At 43.3% G+C, this 22,176-nt stretch overlaps 1 protein-coding gene across 1 annotated transcript in view; it reads left to right on the top strand.

Annotated features, from left to right (window-relative positions):
• The window catches only part of LOC135198610 (uncharacterized), a 266,022-nt gene that overhangs the window by 243,391 nt on the left and 455 nt on the right, over window positions 1-22,176 (top strand). The window contains exon 6 of the mRNA XM_064226348.1: window positions 19,914-22,176. This exon is cut by the window's right edge and continues 455 nt beyond it. Within this exon, the coding sequence (XP_064082418.1) occupies window positions 19,914-20,054 (141 nt within the window). The 3' untranslated portion in view covers window positions 20,055-22,176. The remainder of the gene's footprint in view (window positions 1-19,913) is intronic.

The following is a 22,176-nucleotide window of genomic DNA, read 5'->3' as shown; positions in this document are numbered from 1 at the left end:
TTTTGGAGGAGATCTTTGGCATAGTCTAGTAGGTCCGTCGTTGGAGTCTGGTGAAAACTGACTGGTGGAGGAGGCCCTTTCTCCCATTTCCACCCTAGACCTTTCGAAACAATGCTGTGGGCCCATGGACTGAAGGTCCAATGTTCCCGAAAGAGATATAGTCCCCCGTCCTCCTGCGGGGTCTCACTGGTTGGTTGCAGTCTTGCTTCCTCTGCCTCCCCTAAAGCCTCTGCCTCTAGAGCCACCTCTCTGCCAGAAGGCACCTCTGGCTCTGCTACTCCCAGCATGCCTACTGTAGCCGCGAAATGCTCCTCACAACTCGTAGGAGGCGTTGAAGGCTGGGGAGGCTACCAAGGTTGTTGAGGTTGAGGGTTGCTGAGCCGGAGGACTCTGAACCAAGACAAACTGCTGCTGTGGCTGAGCCTTGGATGTTGAAGGCTTGCCGACCTGGGAGACAGGGACCGCCTGGACAACCGTCTGAGGATGAGAGGGCTGGTAAGGATGGAATTTCCTCGGCCTCTTCCTAGGTTTGGATTGTGGTCCAGGGGTCTCAAACTTCCTTTTGAAAGGAAGTCCCCAACAGACACGAAGGTTCTGGTTAGCTCTAGCTGCCTCACTGAGGACGTTGTTAACCGCATCCTCAGGGAAAAGGTTGGTGCCCCAGACTGAAACAACCGCCTGAGGATGAGAGGGCTGGTAAGGATGGAATATCCTCGGCCTCTTCCTAGGTTTGGATTGTGGTCCAGGGGTCTCAAACTTCCATTTGAAAGGAAGTCCCCAACGGACACGAAGGTTCTGGTTAGCTCTAGCCGCCTCACTGAGGACGTTGTTAACCGCATCCTCAGGAAAAAGGTTGGCGCCCCAGATTGAAGCCTTTATAAGTTTGTTTGGCTCGTGCCTTATGGAAGCATTCGCAAAGACATGCTTCCTGCAGGCTCGCCTAGCCACAATAAAGTCATACAGGTCCAACTGGAAGGCCTGTAATAGAGACTTCGTGTGGACTTGAAAAACAGCCTCATCGGCGAACGTCGTAGAGATCAACTCAGCTGAGGTGACTGAGTTAATCGACCTACTCAGTCTGCATCTCGCTTTGAATTCCGCTTTGACCAAGGGTCCGGAATTCTAGGTAGCTTCTCGGTGAACAGGGCGGAGGCACACTCTGGGTCGAGTTTGCCCACCGTGAACGTAGCCGGAGTGTCAGTCCAAAACTCTACATCTCCGGGGAAGAGTAAAGAGGTAGCCTGTCTCTTTTAATAGAGGTAGGGGTTTGTCCTCTACCGCCACTTGTAGAGTCAACTCCGATACCTTTGAAGTGCAAGGAAACGGAACTCCTCGCAGGGTCACAAATATTGTGAAGCAACCTTTATGGGGCGTCATCTTTGTGTTGACGCATTCCCATTCTGTAAGGGTGCACACCCATGCAGCCTGGGCCTGGTCCCTAGGGTAGATGACGGTCTCTTTCGGGAACTCATAGTCTTCTACCGGTCGGGTTCCGCAACCTTCAATTGTCAGTTTCCCATCCGAATACGGGGCATGCAAAGCTAACCGCCACGGGTTACTGTTGTCAAATGGCGGCAGCTTTGATGCGTCCAGTACTGTCATGGTCTGTGCCATGGTCCTGGACTGGAGGATTCCAGACACCAATTCCTCCTGGGCTCTGATCCTCTGGGTCAGGGATAGTATTGACTGACCCGAGGTCTCCAGGCCTGATGCTAGTCGGGTGGACACCGACTCAAGCTTGGTGTCTACTACCTCGCTCATCATCATCATTAGAAGATTAGCGAATGCCTCCTGGTCAAAGCCGCACTCCGTCAGCTTAACTCTGGAGGTCTTGGCTCTCGACCCCTTGGGAGGGGGAGAAGCCTTGGAAGAGGAAGGCTTGGGAGCAGAGGTCAACGGCTTGGGGGGCCGAGGACGACTTTGCAGAACCTGCCGGAGCAGGTTTGGATCCCTTTGGAAGGGATCTCGTCTTCCAAACCTTAACTTTAGGAATGACCGAGGCCGATCTACCCCAAGAGGGGGCGGACTTGGAAGAGAAGCCCTGGAAGGAAGGGGAAGAAGAAGGAGTGGGGCTAAAGGGGAGACTACCTGGCTCACTTACCTCCCTACCTACCTCCTGATCCTCGGTGGCCATCGGTTTGTGGTGGAGGCTGATGGCCGCAACCTCCTCTGCCACCAGGTCACACAGGCCTTCTTGGTCCTCAGGGAGGGGTAGCGTCTCCAGACGGATGCCCTCGATGATAGGATCTGCCAGTGACACAGGAACAGCTGTTGAAGCCGTGGCTCCTGGGTACAGAAGGGAGCACAGACTCCTATCCGGCCCTGGCGTTCCTGCCGAATCCTCCCACCCAGGACTTTGGGGATGCTTTGGTCTCCGCCCGGAGCGCCAAACTAGCCTGTAAAAAACAATCGATTTAGTATCCCATCTGGGGGATTGCGTGTTAAAGAAATTTCATAAAGTTGACGTATAGCAGAAATTTCACGGAAACGACGAGGTGAGAACGTTACTTACAGACTCGTCAGAGATGATACCAACCATCTCGTAACACACAGTGCAGGGGTCCGGGTGCCAGACTAGGTAGTCATCCAGTGGGATGGTGCAGTTGGCGTGGGACCTGCAGACTACATGCCCGTACAGCTTGATTAGGGTGGCGGAGCAACCCTCTACCTAGCAGCGGACCATCTGTAAGTTGAAAAGTCAAATGAGTATTATACGTAAAAGCGCCAGAGTTAACTCCGGCAGGAGCATGCACTTTAACCAGATATTTGAATCTTAAAGGAAATATCGGTTAATGATTTTAACTCACTGAATGATTTCAACTCACTGAATGAATAAAAGAAAAACTCTGGGTGTCTCTGCCTGCTCTGGAGTCTGTCTTCGGGATGGTAAAGCTATAACCAGTGTATGGGGCCTGATACAAGCAGAACAGGGGGAGAAGGTAAGACCTAAGCCTGAATCTGACCGTACCGAATCAGAAAAGCAACGAATTAACGTAGTCACATATCTGAACCCCTCACCGTCCCCACCGAAATGGGGAACAGTTATAGCAAAGAAGACGGAAAGCTGGGCGATGGAAACCACGGTATAATAAAAGGATTTTGACGTAGGAAAAATCTATTTCTGGGCGATTGGTTTGTGTCGCCCAGCGAAATAATCCTTTAATCCATTATTTCTAAGGTAAATGATCTAACAAATACGAGAGAATAAACAAAATAAAGAAAAAGGTCAGTATAACTGACTCGCTCACCCTCAAGGAGGGCGTCGGTATGAACACTAGGGCGAGTGAGACCACTACCACGAACCTCTTACCAATAGAAATCTCCCACAACAAAACCCCACAAGAGGAGAGCCGACCCACAGAACGGGGCAGCAACTACTACTACTCCAACCCACGCTAGGGACTGCCGCGCCTCTGGTGGCCATCCTTAAGTTAGCAGTCAATCTTGACTGCTAACTTAAGGATGGCGCAGGGTTGGGAAGAGGTGGGATTTTGCTGGGCGACACGAACCAATCGCCCAGAAATAGATTTTTCCTACGTCAAAATCCTTTTTCTGGGCTCAGTTCGTGTCGCTGCGCGAAATTGTACCAGAGAATTAGCACAAGATTGAAAATAAAGAAGGTCTCAATAAAACTTAAAATTTTAATTAAATACTATAATTGCAAGAAAAATATATATACACATACACAATTGTTCATATAGCGTGAAAAAGAACAATACTTAAAATTAACTTAAAGTTAACATATATACAAGGGCTTACATGGGATATATGTTGAACTTAAAACATGTGTATGATAATTGCTTCAAAAATACTTAAAGCAATTACAAATAAGCAGTATCAATAATGTAGTAAAGTATATATATGAACAAACTTAAAGTAAAAACATATTAAACAAGTTTATAGATCTTAATAAACAAATCAATAACCATTGTAAATGGAGATGTGGCACCCTAGCATAAAAATAAGGGGACCACATCACAAAGATCAGTATATACAATCAATTGTGGGTGACCCTAGCAAAAAAATAAGGGACACCCACTAAACTATCACAAGAGCAGCTAAGACTCAAGGGTAGACGTAGATGAACAAGGTAGGTATAGACAAACTGTTGGCTGAGATAGGTAGAAAGGAGATCTGGATCTTCAACTCAACTACTAAGCAGAGTCGGGGGAAACTATGTTACCCGCCGCAACTGCTGAAAACTTCAAAGATTCCAAAGACTTTAAGTAGTGACGCTTAAATACTGTCGGCGATTTCCATCCAGTATACTTTTTCAAGTCATCAAAATTCATGTGTTGAAAGTAGTTAATTGAGGTGGCTACTGCCCTGACATCATGAACCTTGGGGAAGGATTCAGGGTTAGCTTGTTTAATAAAGTATAGGATCTGTTGCCTTATACCTTTAATTGATAAAGTACCACCTTTTTCTCTTCTAAAGAGAGGACCCGAAGAGGATGAGGATGTCCTGGACAGAAAGGCTTGTAAGGTCGTTACTGGACAAAGAGAAAGATCTTGAGGAAGGGGTATAACCTTCCAAGGTTCCCACCTCAACAAAGGATCCTCATTTTTTGCTAAAAAGCTGCGATCCGGAGAAAGCAGAACTTCTCCTGAGGGAAGAAATTCTACATGATTCGCATCTCTGGATAACGCCGACAGTTCTGAAATTCTAGCTCCTGAAGCCAAGCTTAATAAAAATAATGTTTTTCTTAAGAGCATTATAAATGAACATGTCGTGTTATTTGTATCTGAAGCCAGCTTTAGAACATTATTTAAAAACCATGACACTGACGTAGGCCTTACTGAAGGTCTAAGTCTAGCACAAGCCTTGGGAATAGACGAAAAGTAAGAATCTGTTAAGTCTATGTTAAAACCTAGTTGAAAAATCTTCTTCAAGGCTGACTTGTTTGTCGTAATGGTACTAGCTGCTAAACCTTTTTCAAATAAGGATCTGAAAAAGGAAATAGCTGAATTGATTGTCATGATTTTAATGTCTGCTTCTCTCAGGAAGGATGCCAACTTTTTAACTGCAGCATCATACTGCCTTAAAGTTGAATCTCTCTTATCTGATTCCAGGAAAAGAATATTTCGTGGATCGATATTTGCATCTCTCTTGGCCGCAAACTTCATGAAGTCCATAAAGTTAGGGTTTTGAGAATTCCTGAGGAAGCGAACACGGTCTTCATTTGTACTGACTGGGAGAGCCTGGGATTGGGAATTCGAAGAGGACGAAGACCCAATTCCAGAATCAAAGGGTACCAGTTGCTCTTCAGCCAGTCTGGGGCTACTAGAGCTACTTGACCCTTGAACGTCCTGAGTTTGTTCAGTACTTTCAGGAGAAGATTCACCGGAGGAAAGACATAAATCTTCTCCCAGTTGGGAGCCACATAACAGGGAAGTTTGTGGTTCGTTTGAGATGCAAACAGATCTACTTGCAGGCCTGGTACCCTCCGGAGAATCCGTTAGAACGAACTGTTGTCCAGTGACCATTCCGACTCCAGAGGAACTGAACGGGATAGAGCATCTGCTATGACGTTTCTCACTCCGGCTATATGGGTGGAGGAGAGGTGCCAACTGAACTTGTCCGCCAGGGAAAAGATGGCTACCATGACATGATTCAGGTGTCTTGACTTGGAGCCTCCCCTGTTTATACAATGGACTACCACTGCGCTGTCCAGAACTAACTTTATGTGAGAGTTCTTTGGCGGATGTAACCTCTTCAGAGTCAGGAACACTGCCATTGCTTCCAATACGTTTATGTGAAGCTGGCGGAACTGAGGTGACCATGTTCCCTGAACTTTCTTGAACTGAGAATATCCTCCCCAACCGCTTAGTGAAGCGTCTGTGTGGATAGTAATTCCCGGAGGAGGAAACTGAAGGGGTACTGATATGGACAGGTTCTTTAACTTTGTCCAAGGGCGCAGACGATTCCGTAGAATCTGTGGAATTGATGATAACTTGTCCCTGGATCTGACATTTGCTCGTGAGCGCCAGATCCTGGTTAAGTCTTTCAGTTTGGCTTTCATCAAGATGTTTGTCACTGAGGCAAATTGGAGGGAACCCAGTATTCTTTCCTGGTTTCTCCTTGAAGCATATTTGTACTTTAGAAATTGTTTCACTGACTTCGCTATTTCTTTCCTCTTGGCTGATGGAATCGACAGAGTATGGGAGGATAGATTCCATTGAATGCCCAGCCATTGAAAGTTGGACTCCGGAGTGAGTCTTGACTTTGCTCTGTTTATCTGGAACCCCAGATACTCCAGGAATTGAATGACTTTCATTGTGGCTTTGCGACATTCCTCGACTGTTGGAGCCCAAATCAACCAATCGTCGAGATACGCTACTACCATTATCCCTTGAGATCTCAGTTGTTGGACGACTACTTCCGCCAACTTCGTGAATACCCTGGGTGCTACATTCAGACCGAAGGGAACTACCTTGAAGGAGAATGCTTGATCTCCCAGCTTGAAGCCCAGGTAAGGGCGAAAGTGTCTTGCAATAGGGATATGATAGTATGCGTCTGTAAGATCGATAGAGGTGGTGACAGCCCCACGGGGAAGTAAGGTCCGCACCTGCGAGATAGTCAGCATTTTGAACTTGTCGCAGCGAATGGCCAAGTTTAAGCGGGACAAGTGTAAGATTACCCTTCTTTTTAGTGAGCCTTTCTTTGGTACGCTGAACAAGCGACCCTGAAATTTTAATCTGTTGACTCTCGCTATTGCTCCTTTCTGGAGGAGCTCCTCTGCATACTCCGTCAGTTCTTTTGATGGAAGTTGAAGGAATGGTCTGGGTGGAGGAGGATCCCCAATCCAACTCCAACCCAGGCCCTTCGACACAATGCTTTGTGCCCATTTGCTGAATCCCCACCGATGCCGGAAGAGAAACAGCCTCCCTCCTACCTTGGAGATCTCACTGCTGCTGGGTCGAGTGACCTCCACGGCCCCCACGGAAGTGTTTTCCCCTGTTGAGTGACCTTCCTGATCCTCTCTGACGAAAGGATCCCCTAGCTCTACCGCCCCTGCCGAACCGGTCATAGTGCTGGAAGGCTTGGCCCTCGAACACTTGGTTAAAGGCTGGGGAGACAGCGTAGGAGGTGGAAGGCTGAGCCTGAGGGGAAATCACATAAATGGGTTGAGTCGGAGCCTTCGAGGTAGAAGGCTGGCCTGATTGTACAATCGGCACAGCTGACACAGCTTGGTTAAAACGTTGCTGCTTCTTCTGGTAAGGCTGGTAACGTTTTAGTTTCTTCTGCTTTTTGCCTACTGCAGGTTGATCTTGGCGCCTCTTAGCTGTGAGGCCCCAACGATCCTTGAGGCTCTGGTTGAGCCTTGTTGCCTCATTCTGGACCTCCTTGACCATGGATTCAGGAAAGAGGTCTGCCCCCCAGATGTTGGAGGAAAGCAGCTTATTCGGTTCATGCCGAATAGTTGCTTCCTGGAGGACGTGCTTCCGGCAATTGACCCTGGCAGTCACGAACTCGAACAAGTCCGACTGGACAGTATGAGTCTGTGACTTGGTCAATAGCTTGAAGAGCGGCTCTGAAGCATAGGAAAGAGCCGTTACTTCCGTCATTGCCATGGTATTCATCGACCTGGCAAGCCTAGACTTGGCCTCAAACTCAGCTTGAATGAGGCTATCAGGGAGTCTAGGTAGCTTCTCGCCGAACTGGTCCATGGCGCAGTCCGGCTTGAGCTTGCCTGCCGAGAAGGTATTGGGCAGATCGTCCCACAAATCTCCAAGCGAAGGGAGCAAAGGAGAGGTGGGGTCTGCTTCCCTTAACTGGGGTAAGGGTTCTCCCTTCAGGCCAGCCGGAATGGTAACCATGGCAATCTTCGCTAAGAAGGGGAGAGGGGTTTCTTCATCCATCGTAAAGATGGTGAAGGGACTCTTAAAGGCTTGAATTCTAGTGTTTGTGCAGTCCATTTCTTCCAAACACCTGAGCCACTCCCTTTGAGCCTGGTCCCGGGAGTAAAGTACTGTCTCCCTCGGGACCTTATCCTCCCTAGTCATGGCTGGCTCCGTTAGCCTGGCGTAGCCAATGAACGGCGGTTGGAGGTTCTCCGGATAGAACTCGAAGTCCTCAATCCTTCGAGTGCCGCATTCCGGGATGGAGATAAGTCCGTCCTGGAAAAGGGCGTATGAAGCCACTCTCCAGGGGTTGTTCATTGAGAACGGAGGCAGAGAATCGTGAGGAGAAAGCTGTACCAGGCCAGCACCGAATGCCGGAGGAGTAGCCAGATTGAGCCAGATTGAGCCCGGCTATTATGTTGTCCTGGGTTGTGATCCTTTCGGATAACCGGGAGAACATCTGCTCCATACTATTCCTCAAAGAGCCTACCAAGTCCCTCATGTGCTGCATCAACGCAGCGTTGGGATCCAGAGCCGGAGCCGATGCGGAGGTGGAAGGATAACTCGGCAGAGGTACCAAAGGAAGAGGAGAGACCGCTGGCTCCGCCGGAGTACGGGGCCTCTCCTTGGAGGACCTGCTCTTTGAGGACCTAGAGCTAAAAGCCAAAGCTTTAGCTTTCTCTGCTCCGGGATTTGTAGCCGAAGACTTACGAGACGATGACGCCGACGACGTCTTCGTAAGGGTTTTTTGTACCCTTTGGCCCTTGACTTTGGGTTTAACCGAAGCACTAGGAGTAGAGTATTGGAGCTCAGCTCCTGTAAAGCCTTGGAAGGAAGCTGGAGAAGTAGCGGGAGAAGAAGATCCAGTGGCGCCCAAGGGAAGCCCTTGGGCGTCCAACATACCTACCTCGACCAACAGGTCGTCAACACCTACCATTGGTTCTACATTTAGGTCTAACGTCGCGACTTCCACAGAGATATCCTGGCCTGGTTCCTTCATGGATGCAGTGACCTGCTGCTGGATTGCTGTCATGGTCGGGGCTGCTCCCGCCGGGTCGACGTACCCCGTCGACTTGCCGCCGGGGAACAGCAGGACAGCCATCCTCTTCTCAAGAATGTAGGGCTGTCCCTTGGCGGCGTTTTTGCCGAAGCCGCCGACCCAAGCCCTCAGGGTTGCAAGGGCGGTCTCTCTAACAACAGCAGCCTGCAAGAGAGGGCGTCTATTAGTTTAAGTTTAAAGTTGAAGTTCAACCTTAAACTAAAACCGAGCTTAAACCTACAATATTTGGGGATGTATTTCACAACATATAAGGAACTTAAGCTTAAAAGAAATCCTTAAAATTAAACTTAAGATATAGTACAGTATTTACAGTCTATATATACAGCTGGAAATACTTACCCCGTCCAAGAACTGACCCACGAGATCATAACAGATCGTACAGGTCTCATGATACCAGACCTGCAGATTCCCATGCGGAGTCGCGCACGGAGCGTGGGACCTACAGATTTCGTGTCCGCAGGGGTCCTGGAGCATGGCGTTGCATCCTGGATGCTCACAGTTGGTGGTCTGTAAGTGGAAGGATACATGAGTACCATAAAAGACATCACTTACAGGGCTAATTTAGAACTCCAATGCAAGCCGGAGAGTGAAAAATTTTTGGGCATAACCCCTCCCCTATCGCCTGAATAGGCTATAGCTCCGGTGTTATCCGGTGTATAAAACAGGGGCAAGGGAGGGACCCAGCTTAAGCTAGCTTAAAATAAACTTATGATAGACTTAAGCATAAAATAGCACTAAATTCCGGAAACGATTCCGAATCGCGGTGGTATCCGTCTCCCCGGTGTGTCGAAGAGACGGGATGGTTAGACAAATGAGACCAACTGCACGCTTGAGGTCCGCCCGCAAGCGGGATACCAGCTCCCTCCCTCGTAATCGACGGAGCTCCGGTAAGAAAAATAGAGCACCGACAACCCGGGGAGGGGCGAGAGGGCGAAACAAAACTCGAGCCTACAGCAGGGCAACAGAGCAACAAAGGAGGGGGGAGGCCAACCCCCCTACTTCGTCACAACGGAGCACCGTGAAGCAGAGAGACAAGGTCATACCCAGTCCCGCGCCTGTCCAGCCTCCCCTACTCCCTCCGCGTAGGGAGAGAGGGAGACAGGCCCGGATGGAGCGAGCAAGGACGGACCTCCCTCCCCCCAGCTCTATGGGAGAGCGGGAGGAGGGCAGGGTGACTGGGATGGGCATCTGGCTGTATCGCGATCACAGGGTGACCACGAAACGACAACACGATAAAACAACGAAATCTATAGCCTAGGATAATGCAACCAAACTGATCAGCGAGATGCAACCGTAGATGCAACAAAACTGATAAAAAGGAAGCAACAAAACTAATGGGGACCATGATATAATAAACCTAGGCTAAGATAACGTACCAGACGCCCTAGGCTAACCAAAATCAAATAAAATAATTAAAATAATTAAAATAACACCAAAGTAGGGGAAATAAAAATAGTAGGAGAAAAAATCCAGGAGTGTACGACCAACCCGAGAGAAAGTCTACCACTCAAAGCTAGCCTGGGCCGATACTAAGAGCTATGGCTAGGGTCTGGATAGAAGAGATAATGCCTAAGCAAGGTAAAGAAAGACATGCATGCATGACATAAAACCAATGCAGGCTGGATCCCCTAACATAATATTCATAAACAGGTCTAGAGACATATAAAATAAAGGGAAGGTTCTAGTTATGGGAGACCAAGAACGAACCCGCCACGAGGCAGAGCAATGTCGCCATGCTTCCGACCGAGAATCCGCATTTATACCTAAAAAACGGCAAATACTGACTCAAGGTAGGAAAAAACTAAGCAGGAACCTTTCGGAATACTTAACTTAGCTGATGCGATGGCTGAACGCTCCATAATATCCAAAAATCCTCGAAAAAAGGCACGAAAAACACAGAGATAAAAATCCAACGTCTCACGGGCCGTCTAACTTAAAGGATGGCCACCAGAGGCGCGGCAGTCCCTAGCGTGGGTTGGAGTAGTAGTAGTTGCTGCCCCGTTCTGTGGGTCGGCTCTCCTCTTGTGGGGTTTTGTTGTGGGAGATTTCTATTGGCAAGAGGTTCGTGGTAGTGGTCTCACTCGCCCTAGTGTTCATACCAACGCCCTCCTTGAGGGTGAGCGAGTCAGTTATACTGACCTTTTTCTTTATTTTGTTTATTCTCTGGTATTTGTTAGATCATTTACCTTAGAAATAATGGATTAAAGGATTTTTTCGCGCAGCGACACGAACTGAGCCCAGAAAAGTATCTATTACCTGGCGAGTGTGATGGTAGACCACACTACGTCGGAACCCTACGGGTCCGGAGATATACCTACAGAGTCTAACGAAATATACATATGAATAACATCTAATAAATTCGGTGTAATCCCTTAAAGGCTTGCCCTACTCCGGAGTCTCATAATCTCATTATCATAAAAGTAACACCGGCGGAGACGGGCTGATACGAGCGGAACAGGGGAAAAGGTAAGACCTAGGCCTGAACCTGAACGCATCGGGGGGAGAGAAGCGATTCTAAGGTGACTAGAAACGCAACTCTGAGCCCAAATCCGTCCCCACGTGAGTGGGGAGGCGGAGACAACAGGGAAAATAGACAACTGAGTGGCGGGCAGTAAAAGCAGTAAAAACGTACAATCCGGTGCATAGCCTGCTGGCTGGTGTGATGGTAGACCCCACCTGACCAGCGGACATATGGGCCCGATGATATAAATAAGGAGATTACATCAACTACAAGTAGTCACTCCCCTTCAACCAATCCCCCCCATCGGACAGATAGATACTCTAGCGGCCGTTCATCTGTAGGATTACTTGCACCGCGAGCTAGTAGGCAGCGCCGGACAGGACCGGTGTGGTGAGGGGTTGGTCTTAGAGGAGTGGACAAGTCGTGAACGCCTGGCCACAGCAACAGATCAGTGGTCACCACCTTACGGGGAGCTGTACTAGCCTACTTCTAAAGGGGGCAGAAGACGGTAGGCCAACTGGCACCCTAAAGGAGGCAAGGCCAAGGCAATACACAATAAAACAAACATAATAAACATAATGAAATGATGAGGAATCACTGGAAGAATTGCGAAGAGGAACAATAAGGGGAAAAGGATATACCCAGCAGGGACCTAGCCTAACCCTCCGAGATCGGTACGGATCCAGTCAGGTAGGCTAGTTAGACCTCCAAGGACGTCATGACGTGGATGGAAGGAACCCACCAAAACCCTCCAAAATCGAAATTTTCGATCTGGTCAGGTAGGGAGGATTTAGGCCCAACAAGAGGGACTCTCTATCCTGGATCGTCCTCCCAGCGAGCACCGTAGCGCAGGCAGAGGGTGATAATGGAGGGCCTAAGGGGTAGAGGGGTAGGGTCACCTGACCTACCTTCCAAAACCTAGCCTAGGTCTGGTTGGGTAAGCCAGGGAAGGAGAGCAAAACTTCCAACCTCACAGTGATATGAATATCATAAATGTGCATAAAATCAAGTGCATAGCTGGCTAACATCGAAAAAACAATAAAGCATGCATGCATAAAAATCACGAGAGAGAGAGAGGAATCGCCCTCTCTACAATGCTAGCATACAATAGGCTAACTGGAAGCCCAAATACACTACACACATATAATAAGACATAATAAAGAATATGTACAAAGGGGAACAAACACTCTCCTGAGGGACTGAGGAGAAAGCCAAAGGCTAGAAAAGGTGAAATAAACAATAAACTAGAGACCCCAGAGGACGTCAGGAGCGAGTTAGAGCCTACATCGTATAAATAAATAACGTAAAATCAGCACTCCAGATACGACAGGAGCTATGAAAATGCACAGGAATACGAAAAAACGGTAAAAACAGCTAAAACTAAACCATGAAGAAAAAGTAATCATAATCAAACAAAGGGAAAGAACGCACGCGTCTGATGATGCACCCAAGATGGCGGATGAAAATAGCATCACTCTGGTTCGCGCAAACAAAGGGGCCAAAAGGGGCCAAAAAGGGCTAAAAAGGGAATGCATCGTGACCACACAAAATACCAAAACGTAAAATGGAATACTCAACTTGGATGAAGAAGCTGGGAGCTCTGCAGCAGACTTAGCTTCGACAAAAAACACACACGGGAGCAGTGAGAGACACGTGCGGAAAGCAATGCGCTAATTACAGGAATGAAGATGCCGGGCGTGGATGGTAGTAGTAGCGAGCGAAAGGTAGATGTGGTAGTCCTTGTAACGGCTCTTGCCTTGTTAGGGACTTTGAAAGGAATCTTCTAATTGGCAGAAGTCCTGTGATAGTGGCCTCCACTTGCCCTAGTGCTTATACCGACACCCTTGGGTGATCGAGCTGAGGGTAGTAACTTCAGTATTCCATTTTAGCTTTTTTCTCTGGTATATTTAGAATCTATTTATACCTAGAAATGCGTGCTACAGGACCATTTCACCGGCCGACACAGGTCGAACCCAGAAATAATGCAATTATGCATCTATTAAGCTTATTCTAGGTTGGGCCCCATACTGAGCATAATAGGTGTCTGATTCTCTCTCTCTCTCTCTCTCTAAGGGTAATTATAAATGGAAGATGTGTTTGAAATGATATTGCTGTAAATTTTCTTTATGATAAAGCATATTGTACAATATTTAAAATGTTCACTAATTATTTTAAATCTATTTTCCACTTAAAGCAGACTGGAAAATAAAATTTAAATTGATATAATTAGCAAATAGTTTAAATGTTATATAACATGCTTTATTTTCAAAACCTTTACAGCAACCCTCTTACGTCGAAGGGGTATAATAAAAATTGTCTCCCGTATGCCGTGGGGGTCTCGGAGTGAGCGCGGAAGCGGAAAAAATATTTTTTTCAAAAAATCAAAGCGAGCTTAGTTTTCAAGATTAAGAGTTCATTTTTGGCTCCTTTTTTTGTCATTACCTGAAGTTTGGTATGCAACCATCAGAAAAGAAAAAAAAATATCATCATATATAAATAATGCGATATATGATAGCACAAAAACAAAACTTCATATATTATTGTATTCAAATCGCGCTATGAGCAAAACATCACAGAGAAAATATTATCACAAAATGATGCATGAATTCGTAATGCGCGAATGAGTTAATGTTGACCAATTGTCGAATTTTTTTATATATTTTTTTATATGCAAATATTTTGAAAATGAGAAAAGCTACAACCTTCAATTATTTATTGTTGTATTTTACATGAAATTGCGCACATTTTCATATATAAAACTCTATGAAACGCCTAATATGAAATGGAGCAAATATTACGAGAATGCGACATACGCATTTCGGAGATTTGCGGCGGGGAATCCGCTCGCGGAGGGAAGGAAAGTTTTTTTTAAAAATTCACCATAAATCTAAATATTGTGATAGAGACTTAGAATTTGTTTCAAAATGAAGATAAATGACTGAATATTATTAGACTGTAAGAGTTATAGCTTACAATTGCGTTTTTTGACTATTTCGGTAGAGTCAAAGTTGACTGAACGTGGTTTTTTTTTCTATTTATCGTGATTTATATGCAAATATTTTGAAATGAGAAAAGCTACAACCTTCAATCATTCGTTGTTGTATTCTACATGAAATTGCGCACATTTTCATATATAAAACTTTATGTAATGGCTAATTTAAAATGGTGCAAACATTACGACAATCGCACAAAAAAATTTCTGATTTTTTTTAGGAAGAGTTACTGCGCTGACGTAAGGGAAAGGTTTTTTTTTTTTTTCATAAATTCACCATAAATCGAAATTTTGTGCTAGAGACTACCAATTTGTTAAAAAATGAAGGTAAATGATTGAATATTACTAGAATATAAGAGTTTTAGTTTGCAATTGTGTTTTTCGACCATTTCGGTAGAGTCAAAGTTGACTGAAGGTTGAAATTTTGGCACTTATTGTTATTTATATGAAAATATTTCAAAACTGATAAAAGCTACAACCATGGGTTGTTTTTAGTTGTATTGTGCATGAAATTGCGCACATTTCCATATATAAAACTTTATGTAACGGCTAATTTAAAATGGTGTACACATTACGACAATCGCACGAAAAAATTTATTGGAAGAGTTACCGTGCGGACGTAAGGAAAAAGTGTTTTCATAAATTCACCATAAATCGAAATATTGTGCTAGAGACTTCCAATTTGTTGCAAAATGAAGGTAAATGATTGAATATTACTCGAATATAAGAGTTTTAGCTTACAATTGCGTTTTTCGACCATTTTGGTAGAATCAATGTTGACCGAAGGTTGAAATTTTGGCACTTATCGTTATTTATATGAAAATATTTCAAAACTGATAAAAGCTACAATCATGAGTATTTTTTTGTTGTATTCTACATGAAATTGCGCACATTTTCATATATAATACTCCATGTAACGGCTAATTTAAAATGGTGCAAAAATTATGTCAAAGTGACGAAATAATTTCTGAGATGTGTCACTGATACTTTTTTAGTGCGATAAGAAAGAAATTCGCGCTTGCGCGCCTGCGTAACGATTGTAAACAAAACAACGCCTTGATCCGTGAGCTCCCAGCATCCCCCAAGGCGTGTGATTCAAAAGTTTTCGCCTGGTAGGCCTATAAGTATTTTTCCACAAATTTTTAAAAAACTTTTCTATGTTGACGTACAATACGTCCAATCGGCACTCGACAGACAATTTATCTCGGTATAATAAGTCCAATCGGCGTAAGAGGGGTAATATCGTTTCAAATTCGTCTCACATTACCCTTACCCACACACACACACACACACACACACACACACACACACACACACACACACACACACACACACACAGAATTGTACACTTATTATGCTCAATCCGAGCCCCAACCTGGAGTGAGCTTAATAGATACATGTCTGCATTATAAGTAGGCTGTAAATAATTTTTATCATAAAAATCAATATTTAAGAAAAATTACAGTAATTAGTGAATAAACAGTTTTGTTATACCTAAAAGAAAAAAAAATTAGTGATCACTTTAGAAGGATTAATACTTCAGTACTAAAAGAGAAAATGGTACTCTGAGATGAAACGGCTTATGTATACAGAACAGGTAACTAGATTAGTTGTCAAACATTCTGTAAGACAGATTTATTTATAAGATTTATTTGATTTGTATTAAACAGTTTATAGATATTTTGCTGTTTACATTAATATTAATATTAAATCATTGTTATAAACATTTTAGGAGCGTATATACGTAAGAGTAACAGTTGTAATAGGGTACAAATCTAAGATGCCTTAGGATGTTTTGGGATGATAGTTTGGGGTGTATTTGTTTAAAAATATTATTAGATTCTTTTAGTATGATAATTTAAAGTATATTTTTGTTTGAACTATCAATGTAAGTAGTGAAATGGTAAAATAGAGTTATAAGCATTTTAGATTGTGGGGTATTTTGTATATGGTAGTTGTAAGCCAGTTGTAAGGATTTTTAGAGGCGATTTTTGCATTTCTGTCATTTTTGCATTTCCACGCCAGGTTCTGGAACCTAATATTGCGTAAAAGGGGGGGAGCACTGTGGAGAAAGGAAGCATAGGATTTTCCTCCTATTCTTCACCTTGTAATACGGTGTTGAGTCTTGTAGAGCCAGGGGGTGCAGTGCACGTGTAGGTAACCTATCATGATTTACCAGCATTTGGACATGAACCTTTGCTGTAAAGCTCCCACTTATGTAGTAGGTGACAGTTGACTATGCCACTACACCACTACAGGTTAAGATGAGCAGCAACCCAGGCAGTGTCCTAGTAGCTCTCTTGACTGATAAGGAATGACAAGCTTTATATTCAATGCCAGCAACTTTTGTATTTCAGTTTATTACATAATACTTTGGAGTAGAATATGTCCAACGTGGGAATCAGCTATGTAATTACTTGGTAGGTAGGTCTCTTATATAAAAATGACATTTTTTCAATAAATTAAATTTTTGCATATGTACTTACCAAATAAACTTTTGTATATGCTTACCAAGTAATTACAGAATCGGAGCCCACCCTCCTCCTCAATGATGGACATAAAGCATGAACAAACTGACCTTTCTGTACAATCGTTGCTATTCTCCTGCTAGTGGGTGGGACTGGTCATCTACACAATGTCTTGAAGCTTTGCCCGCGAAATTTTGAATTCAAGCTGCTGCATAAGTGGAACTTATAGCAATGTCATTACTTAGTAAATATATACAAAATTGATTTTATTATAAAAATGTCATGTTACACCAAAATCAAGTTATTTTGGAAAGCCTAAAGGATAGAATATGTGGATTCTATCCTCCATAGCCAGTCCATACCTCATATCCCAGAGCCAATTGCAAAGAATAATTCCAGTCTTTATGCTTGGCAGCTAGTTTGATTTTTTTTCATAGCATGATATTATTTTTTAAGAGGTACTTCCTTACCGCTCAGAATAAAAACTAGTGATGTACAATGGAACCTTGACATACGAATTTAATTCTTTCCATTACCATCGTCGTATATCAAAACAGTTGTATCTCAAAGCTTTTTTTCCCATTTAAAATAATGTAATATTTATTAATCCGTTCTAGCGCTATGAAACCACACCAAAACACAGCTAAATTACATATAATATACACAATTTATACACAAATAAAAGAGTAATAACACACATAATGATAAAATAACATAGTAATGTGATAAATGATAGTAAATGTTAATAAAATCAATAAAAAAAAGAAAGGAATTTTACTTACCACAACAAAAGATGACTGTGAGGCCAGCAGGAGGAGAAGGTAGGGAGGGGTGGCAGGGAACGATTGGTTCTCTTTTTATTTACGTATGTACACTAACAACTACGTAATAAACACAAATGAAATAACATTGCTAAACTAATTTTTATTTATTTTTTATTTTTTATTTTATTTTTTTTTAATTTTTTGTGAATTACGTAAACACTTACTCATCATCACCTTCACGTCTGGCCTTTTTGGCCTCTTTCCTGACTCTCATCACTTTCAGGTCTGGGCCTTTTGGCCTCATTTTCATCTTGGCTTTCACTGCGTGAGACCTTCATAAAGTAACAATCAAGAGAGGTCTGTTTCTGCCTCCCTTTTAAAATGTTACGAAAGAATGTGAGACACGTATCATTAAATAAGGCACTCGCTCTCCCTGTAGACAATTTCTCTGGCTATCTTTTTTCAACAAAATCAGACACCTCCTGCCACTTGCCAAGGATATCACGAATTCGACATCCTCCTCACTGCTGAGTTCCATCATTACCTCCGAGTGGGAAATCGTCTGTAACTCCTTCAGCTCCTCTTCATGAGTTCCTCAGCATGCTCGTCGACGAGATCGTTAACATCTGCCACGTCTACCTCCAGGTCCATGGATCGACCGATGGATACAATCTCCTCCTCAACAGGTTCGAATCCCTCAAAATCTCGCTCTAAAACCACATCAGGCCATAGTTTTCTCCAAGCTGAATTCAATGCCCTTTTAGTAACACCTTGCCAGGCAGTGTCTATAAGCCTAAGACAGATCACAATGTTGTAATGATCTTTCCAAAATTCCCTCAATGTTAGGTTAGTATTATCGGTGACTTCGAAGCAACGCTTGAAAAGATGCTTCGTGAAAAGTTTCTTAAAATTGGAGATCACCTGCTGATCCATGGGCTGGAGGATAGACGTTGTATTGGCTGGGAGATAGACAACTTTAATAAATTTTAATTCATCCAAAAGGTCATCCTCAAGGCCAGGAGGGTGATCTGGAGCATTATCCAGCAGAAGGACACACTTAAGTGGCAGACCATTATCGGTCAAGTATTTCTTCACTGCAGGGCCAAAAACTAAGTTCATCCACTCAATAAAAAACTGACGGGTCACCCATGCTTTACTATTTGCACGCCATAGAACTTGTAGTTTTTCTTTCATCACTTTATGAGCTTTGAAGGCCCTCGGGTTTACCGAGTGATACACTAACAACGGTTTCACTTTGAAGTCACCACTAGGGCAAGCGTGAGCCTATCTTTCATAGGCTTGTGGCCAGGTAGACTTTTCTTCTGCCGTGATACACGTACATCTAGGCATCTTTTTCCAGAACAAGCCTGTTTCATCGCAAGTAAACACTTGTTGCAGTAAATATCCTTCTTAATGAATGAGTTTTTCAAACACCTTAATGAAATTTTCAGCCGCCTTAACATCTGCACTCGATGCTTCTCCATGACGAATGATAGATTGAACGCCCGTTCGTTTCTTAAAATTGTCAAACCATCCATGACTGGCTTTGAACTCCTCACCACCTTGAGATGATTCTCCCTCCGTCTCGGCTGCATCTCGCTTAAGGTCTTTGAAGATGCTGCTAGCCTTCTCGCAAACGATCGCTTCCGAAACAGAGTCACCAGCCAATTCCTTCTCCTTAATCCATAGTAAAAGTAGCCATTCCAGCTCATCATGTACATCACTTCGTAGTTTAGAAATAATGGTGATGCCTTTGGAAGGTTGCAGCTTCTTTATAGCTTCCTTCTGCTTGATGATCGTAGATATTGTAGAAGGATTTCGACCATACTCGTTTGCCAAGTCAACGATGCAAACGCCACGTTCATGCTTTGCTATAATTTCATGTTTTGCTTCCATCGAGATCATTTTCTTGGGTTTTTTCTTATCACCTGCTTTGTCTTTAGCTTTGGGGCCCATGGTTTATAATAAAATAGACAAAATAACACGAAAAATAGGCACAAATACAACGAACTACACAATGACGTGTTGACGATGCAGCACCAACAAACAAATAGACCGAACGCCAACTATCGGTCGCCTATACAACTATCACTCATCGCAAAATCATATCTCAAATATTTTGTTGTATATCAAAGCATATATTTTTGCAAATTTTCTGTTGTATCTCAAAACATTCGTATATTAGGGCAATCGTATGTCAAGGTTCCAGTGTACTTCTATTTTTGGTGCATGTGATGTTTTCAAAAAAATGTATGGCTTCATGCATCAGTTTTATTTTTTGAAATATCTTCATCTATACATTTTACAATTTTCATTTTTTTCAGAGTCTTGGGGCATCTTTCATGAGATGGTTAAGCGAGGAAATAGAAAATAATAATTTGGACCCAAAAACAATCAGGCCAAAGTTTCCAGTGTTGTGGAAAAAGTTTTTAGAAACCGGCAATGATGACATCATACAACTTTGAAGAAGTGTAACAATGTCCTCAGTATTATAAGGAAAATAATAAATGTGTAAGCATTTGAGCACTGACCTTTGGCACTGAAAATATAATTATTTTGATGGATTAAAACGGGAAAAGTATAGGAATTAAGTTTATCAGGTCTTGGACCATATCCCCGTATTCCTGTGTCCTGTAGGATGTTCTAAGAGATGCCCGGAGCTCGGTCCATGACCGGCATCTTGTATGCTGAAAGCTATGGCAGTGATGTGCTAAGTCCCCTTTATCGAAATCCAACAAGGCTTTCTGGATCATTTTTAATTCTATTGGCATCATTTAAAAAGATTATTCACTCCTTCAATAAAAATTTGCACTGGCTGAGAAAGAATGCCATCCACAATACCTTGAAAAGGGTGAACTCCTGATGCAATTGTAGTGATTTTATGAAGCAAAGTCTTATCATCTTTGTTTCCTTCCGCCATTTTGTCTAAATTCAAGAAGCCTCCAGTATTTAGGATTCGACTGGATCTCAATAGATCTCAATATCATCAGAACACCAACAATATTCCCAAGTTCTTTCACAAATCACCACTAAAAAAATAGATATATAAATCCCTGAACACACAATTTCCCAGTACTCCATGTGGAAAAAAAAACCCACCATCAATAGCACTGGTGGTTCAAGGTTACCCCATCATATGATCATTCACTGGGTCCAGGACCCACTTAGAGCAGGTCAGCCACTCAAAGGGTTATTTTTGACACATCCAACCACTGAGGTAGCAGGGCCAGAGTAACTGGATTCACCCACACACAGATGTAAGCATTGATGAAATGTCCATTGCCAGTATTTCAGATTATGGTTTAGCATATAAGGTCAATGAAAAGCATTTAAGAGTCAGTGAGGCAACGTGTCAAGTATGCAGTGCAGTTGTTGTCAAAATCATGTGCTAGTTCTCTAGATATCTTGGGGACAATGGATTGCTAAAGTCGAACTGGAAGCCAACATCTGATTTTATAATGTTTAATCAATGATTGGTTCAATGTGATGAACTCAAATCCCAAGTATGGGGACACAAAAATGCACATTAGTTTTGAGACATGCATGAAACAACAAACAGAAATCCTGTATAAAGTTATTGATTTCATGCATGGAAAGGAAGTAAAATCTGTAAAGACAAGTTGCCTATATACATTTCAGAAAGATGTCATACTTTCATAAAAATTGACCATCGTCCTGTTCAGCATGTTGAAAGACTCCTTCAAGTTAGATACCTATTATCTCAGAGATTGAATGAGGATTGTTTAGAGCATTTTTTGGGGAATATAAGACAAATGAATCATCCAAACTCACTAGGCTTCAATTACAGATTTAGAAGTTTGCTGATAGGCAAAGATATGGCTATCATTAGTGATAATACTGATACTAATGCAGAGTTGAAAGATAATATGCTAAGAAATGTGACTGGAAACGATGGTAATCTCCAGCAGTCAGATGACAGAAAACTTTCTTTAGAGATTTGCTGAATAAGTATCCTGTTCAGAAATCTTGAAGTTGAAACTGAGAATTAGTTGATGCAGATACAGGCAGTCCCCAGGTTAGGACGGGGGTTCCGTTCTTGAGACGCGTCGTAAGCCGAAAATCGTCGTAAGCTGGAACATCGTAAAAAATACTAAGAAAACCTTACTTTTAATGCTTTGGGTTCATTGAAAACTATGTAAACTGCATTCTTATTGTATTTTTCATCAAAAAACCTTCCAATATTGATTATTTTGCATTTTTGGTGTCATATTTCATCTGCCAGATGAGCGTTGTAGGCGTCGTAACCCTGGAACATGCGTTGTAACCCTGGAAATAATGTCTGATGAATATAATTGAGAAGCGCCCTTAACCTTGGAACATCGTAAGCCGAACCCGTTGTAACCCGGGAACTGCCTGTATTGAGAAAACAACCAGCACTGTAATAGAAGAGGAAGCACTGTGCTATATAGGGGGCTATATTGTGAAGAAATAGTGGACTAAATACCCATATTTAGGTAGCAAGGTAACCAACAATATCACAGAAAAATCGTAGACTGCATTAGTCAGCCGAGGTGACCTAAGTACATGTTCCATCTGAAGAATTCCTTAAACAATTGAGTGTTTTAA

Source organism: Macrobrachium nipponense, chromosome 22 (genome assembly GCF_015104395.2).
Source record: "Macrobrachium nipponense isolate FS-2020 chromosome 22, ASM1510439v2, whole genome shotgun sequence".
NCBI classification, from domain to species: domain Eukaryota; kingdom Metazoa; phylum Arthropoda; class Malacostraca; order Decapoda; family Palaemonidae; genus Macrobrachium; species Macrobrachium nipponense.
The sequence above is the reverse complement of the archived record's forward strand: the minus strand, read 5'-3'. Positions and strand labels throughout refer to the sequence as shown.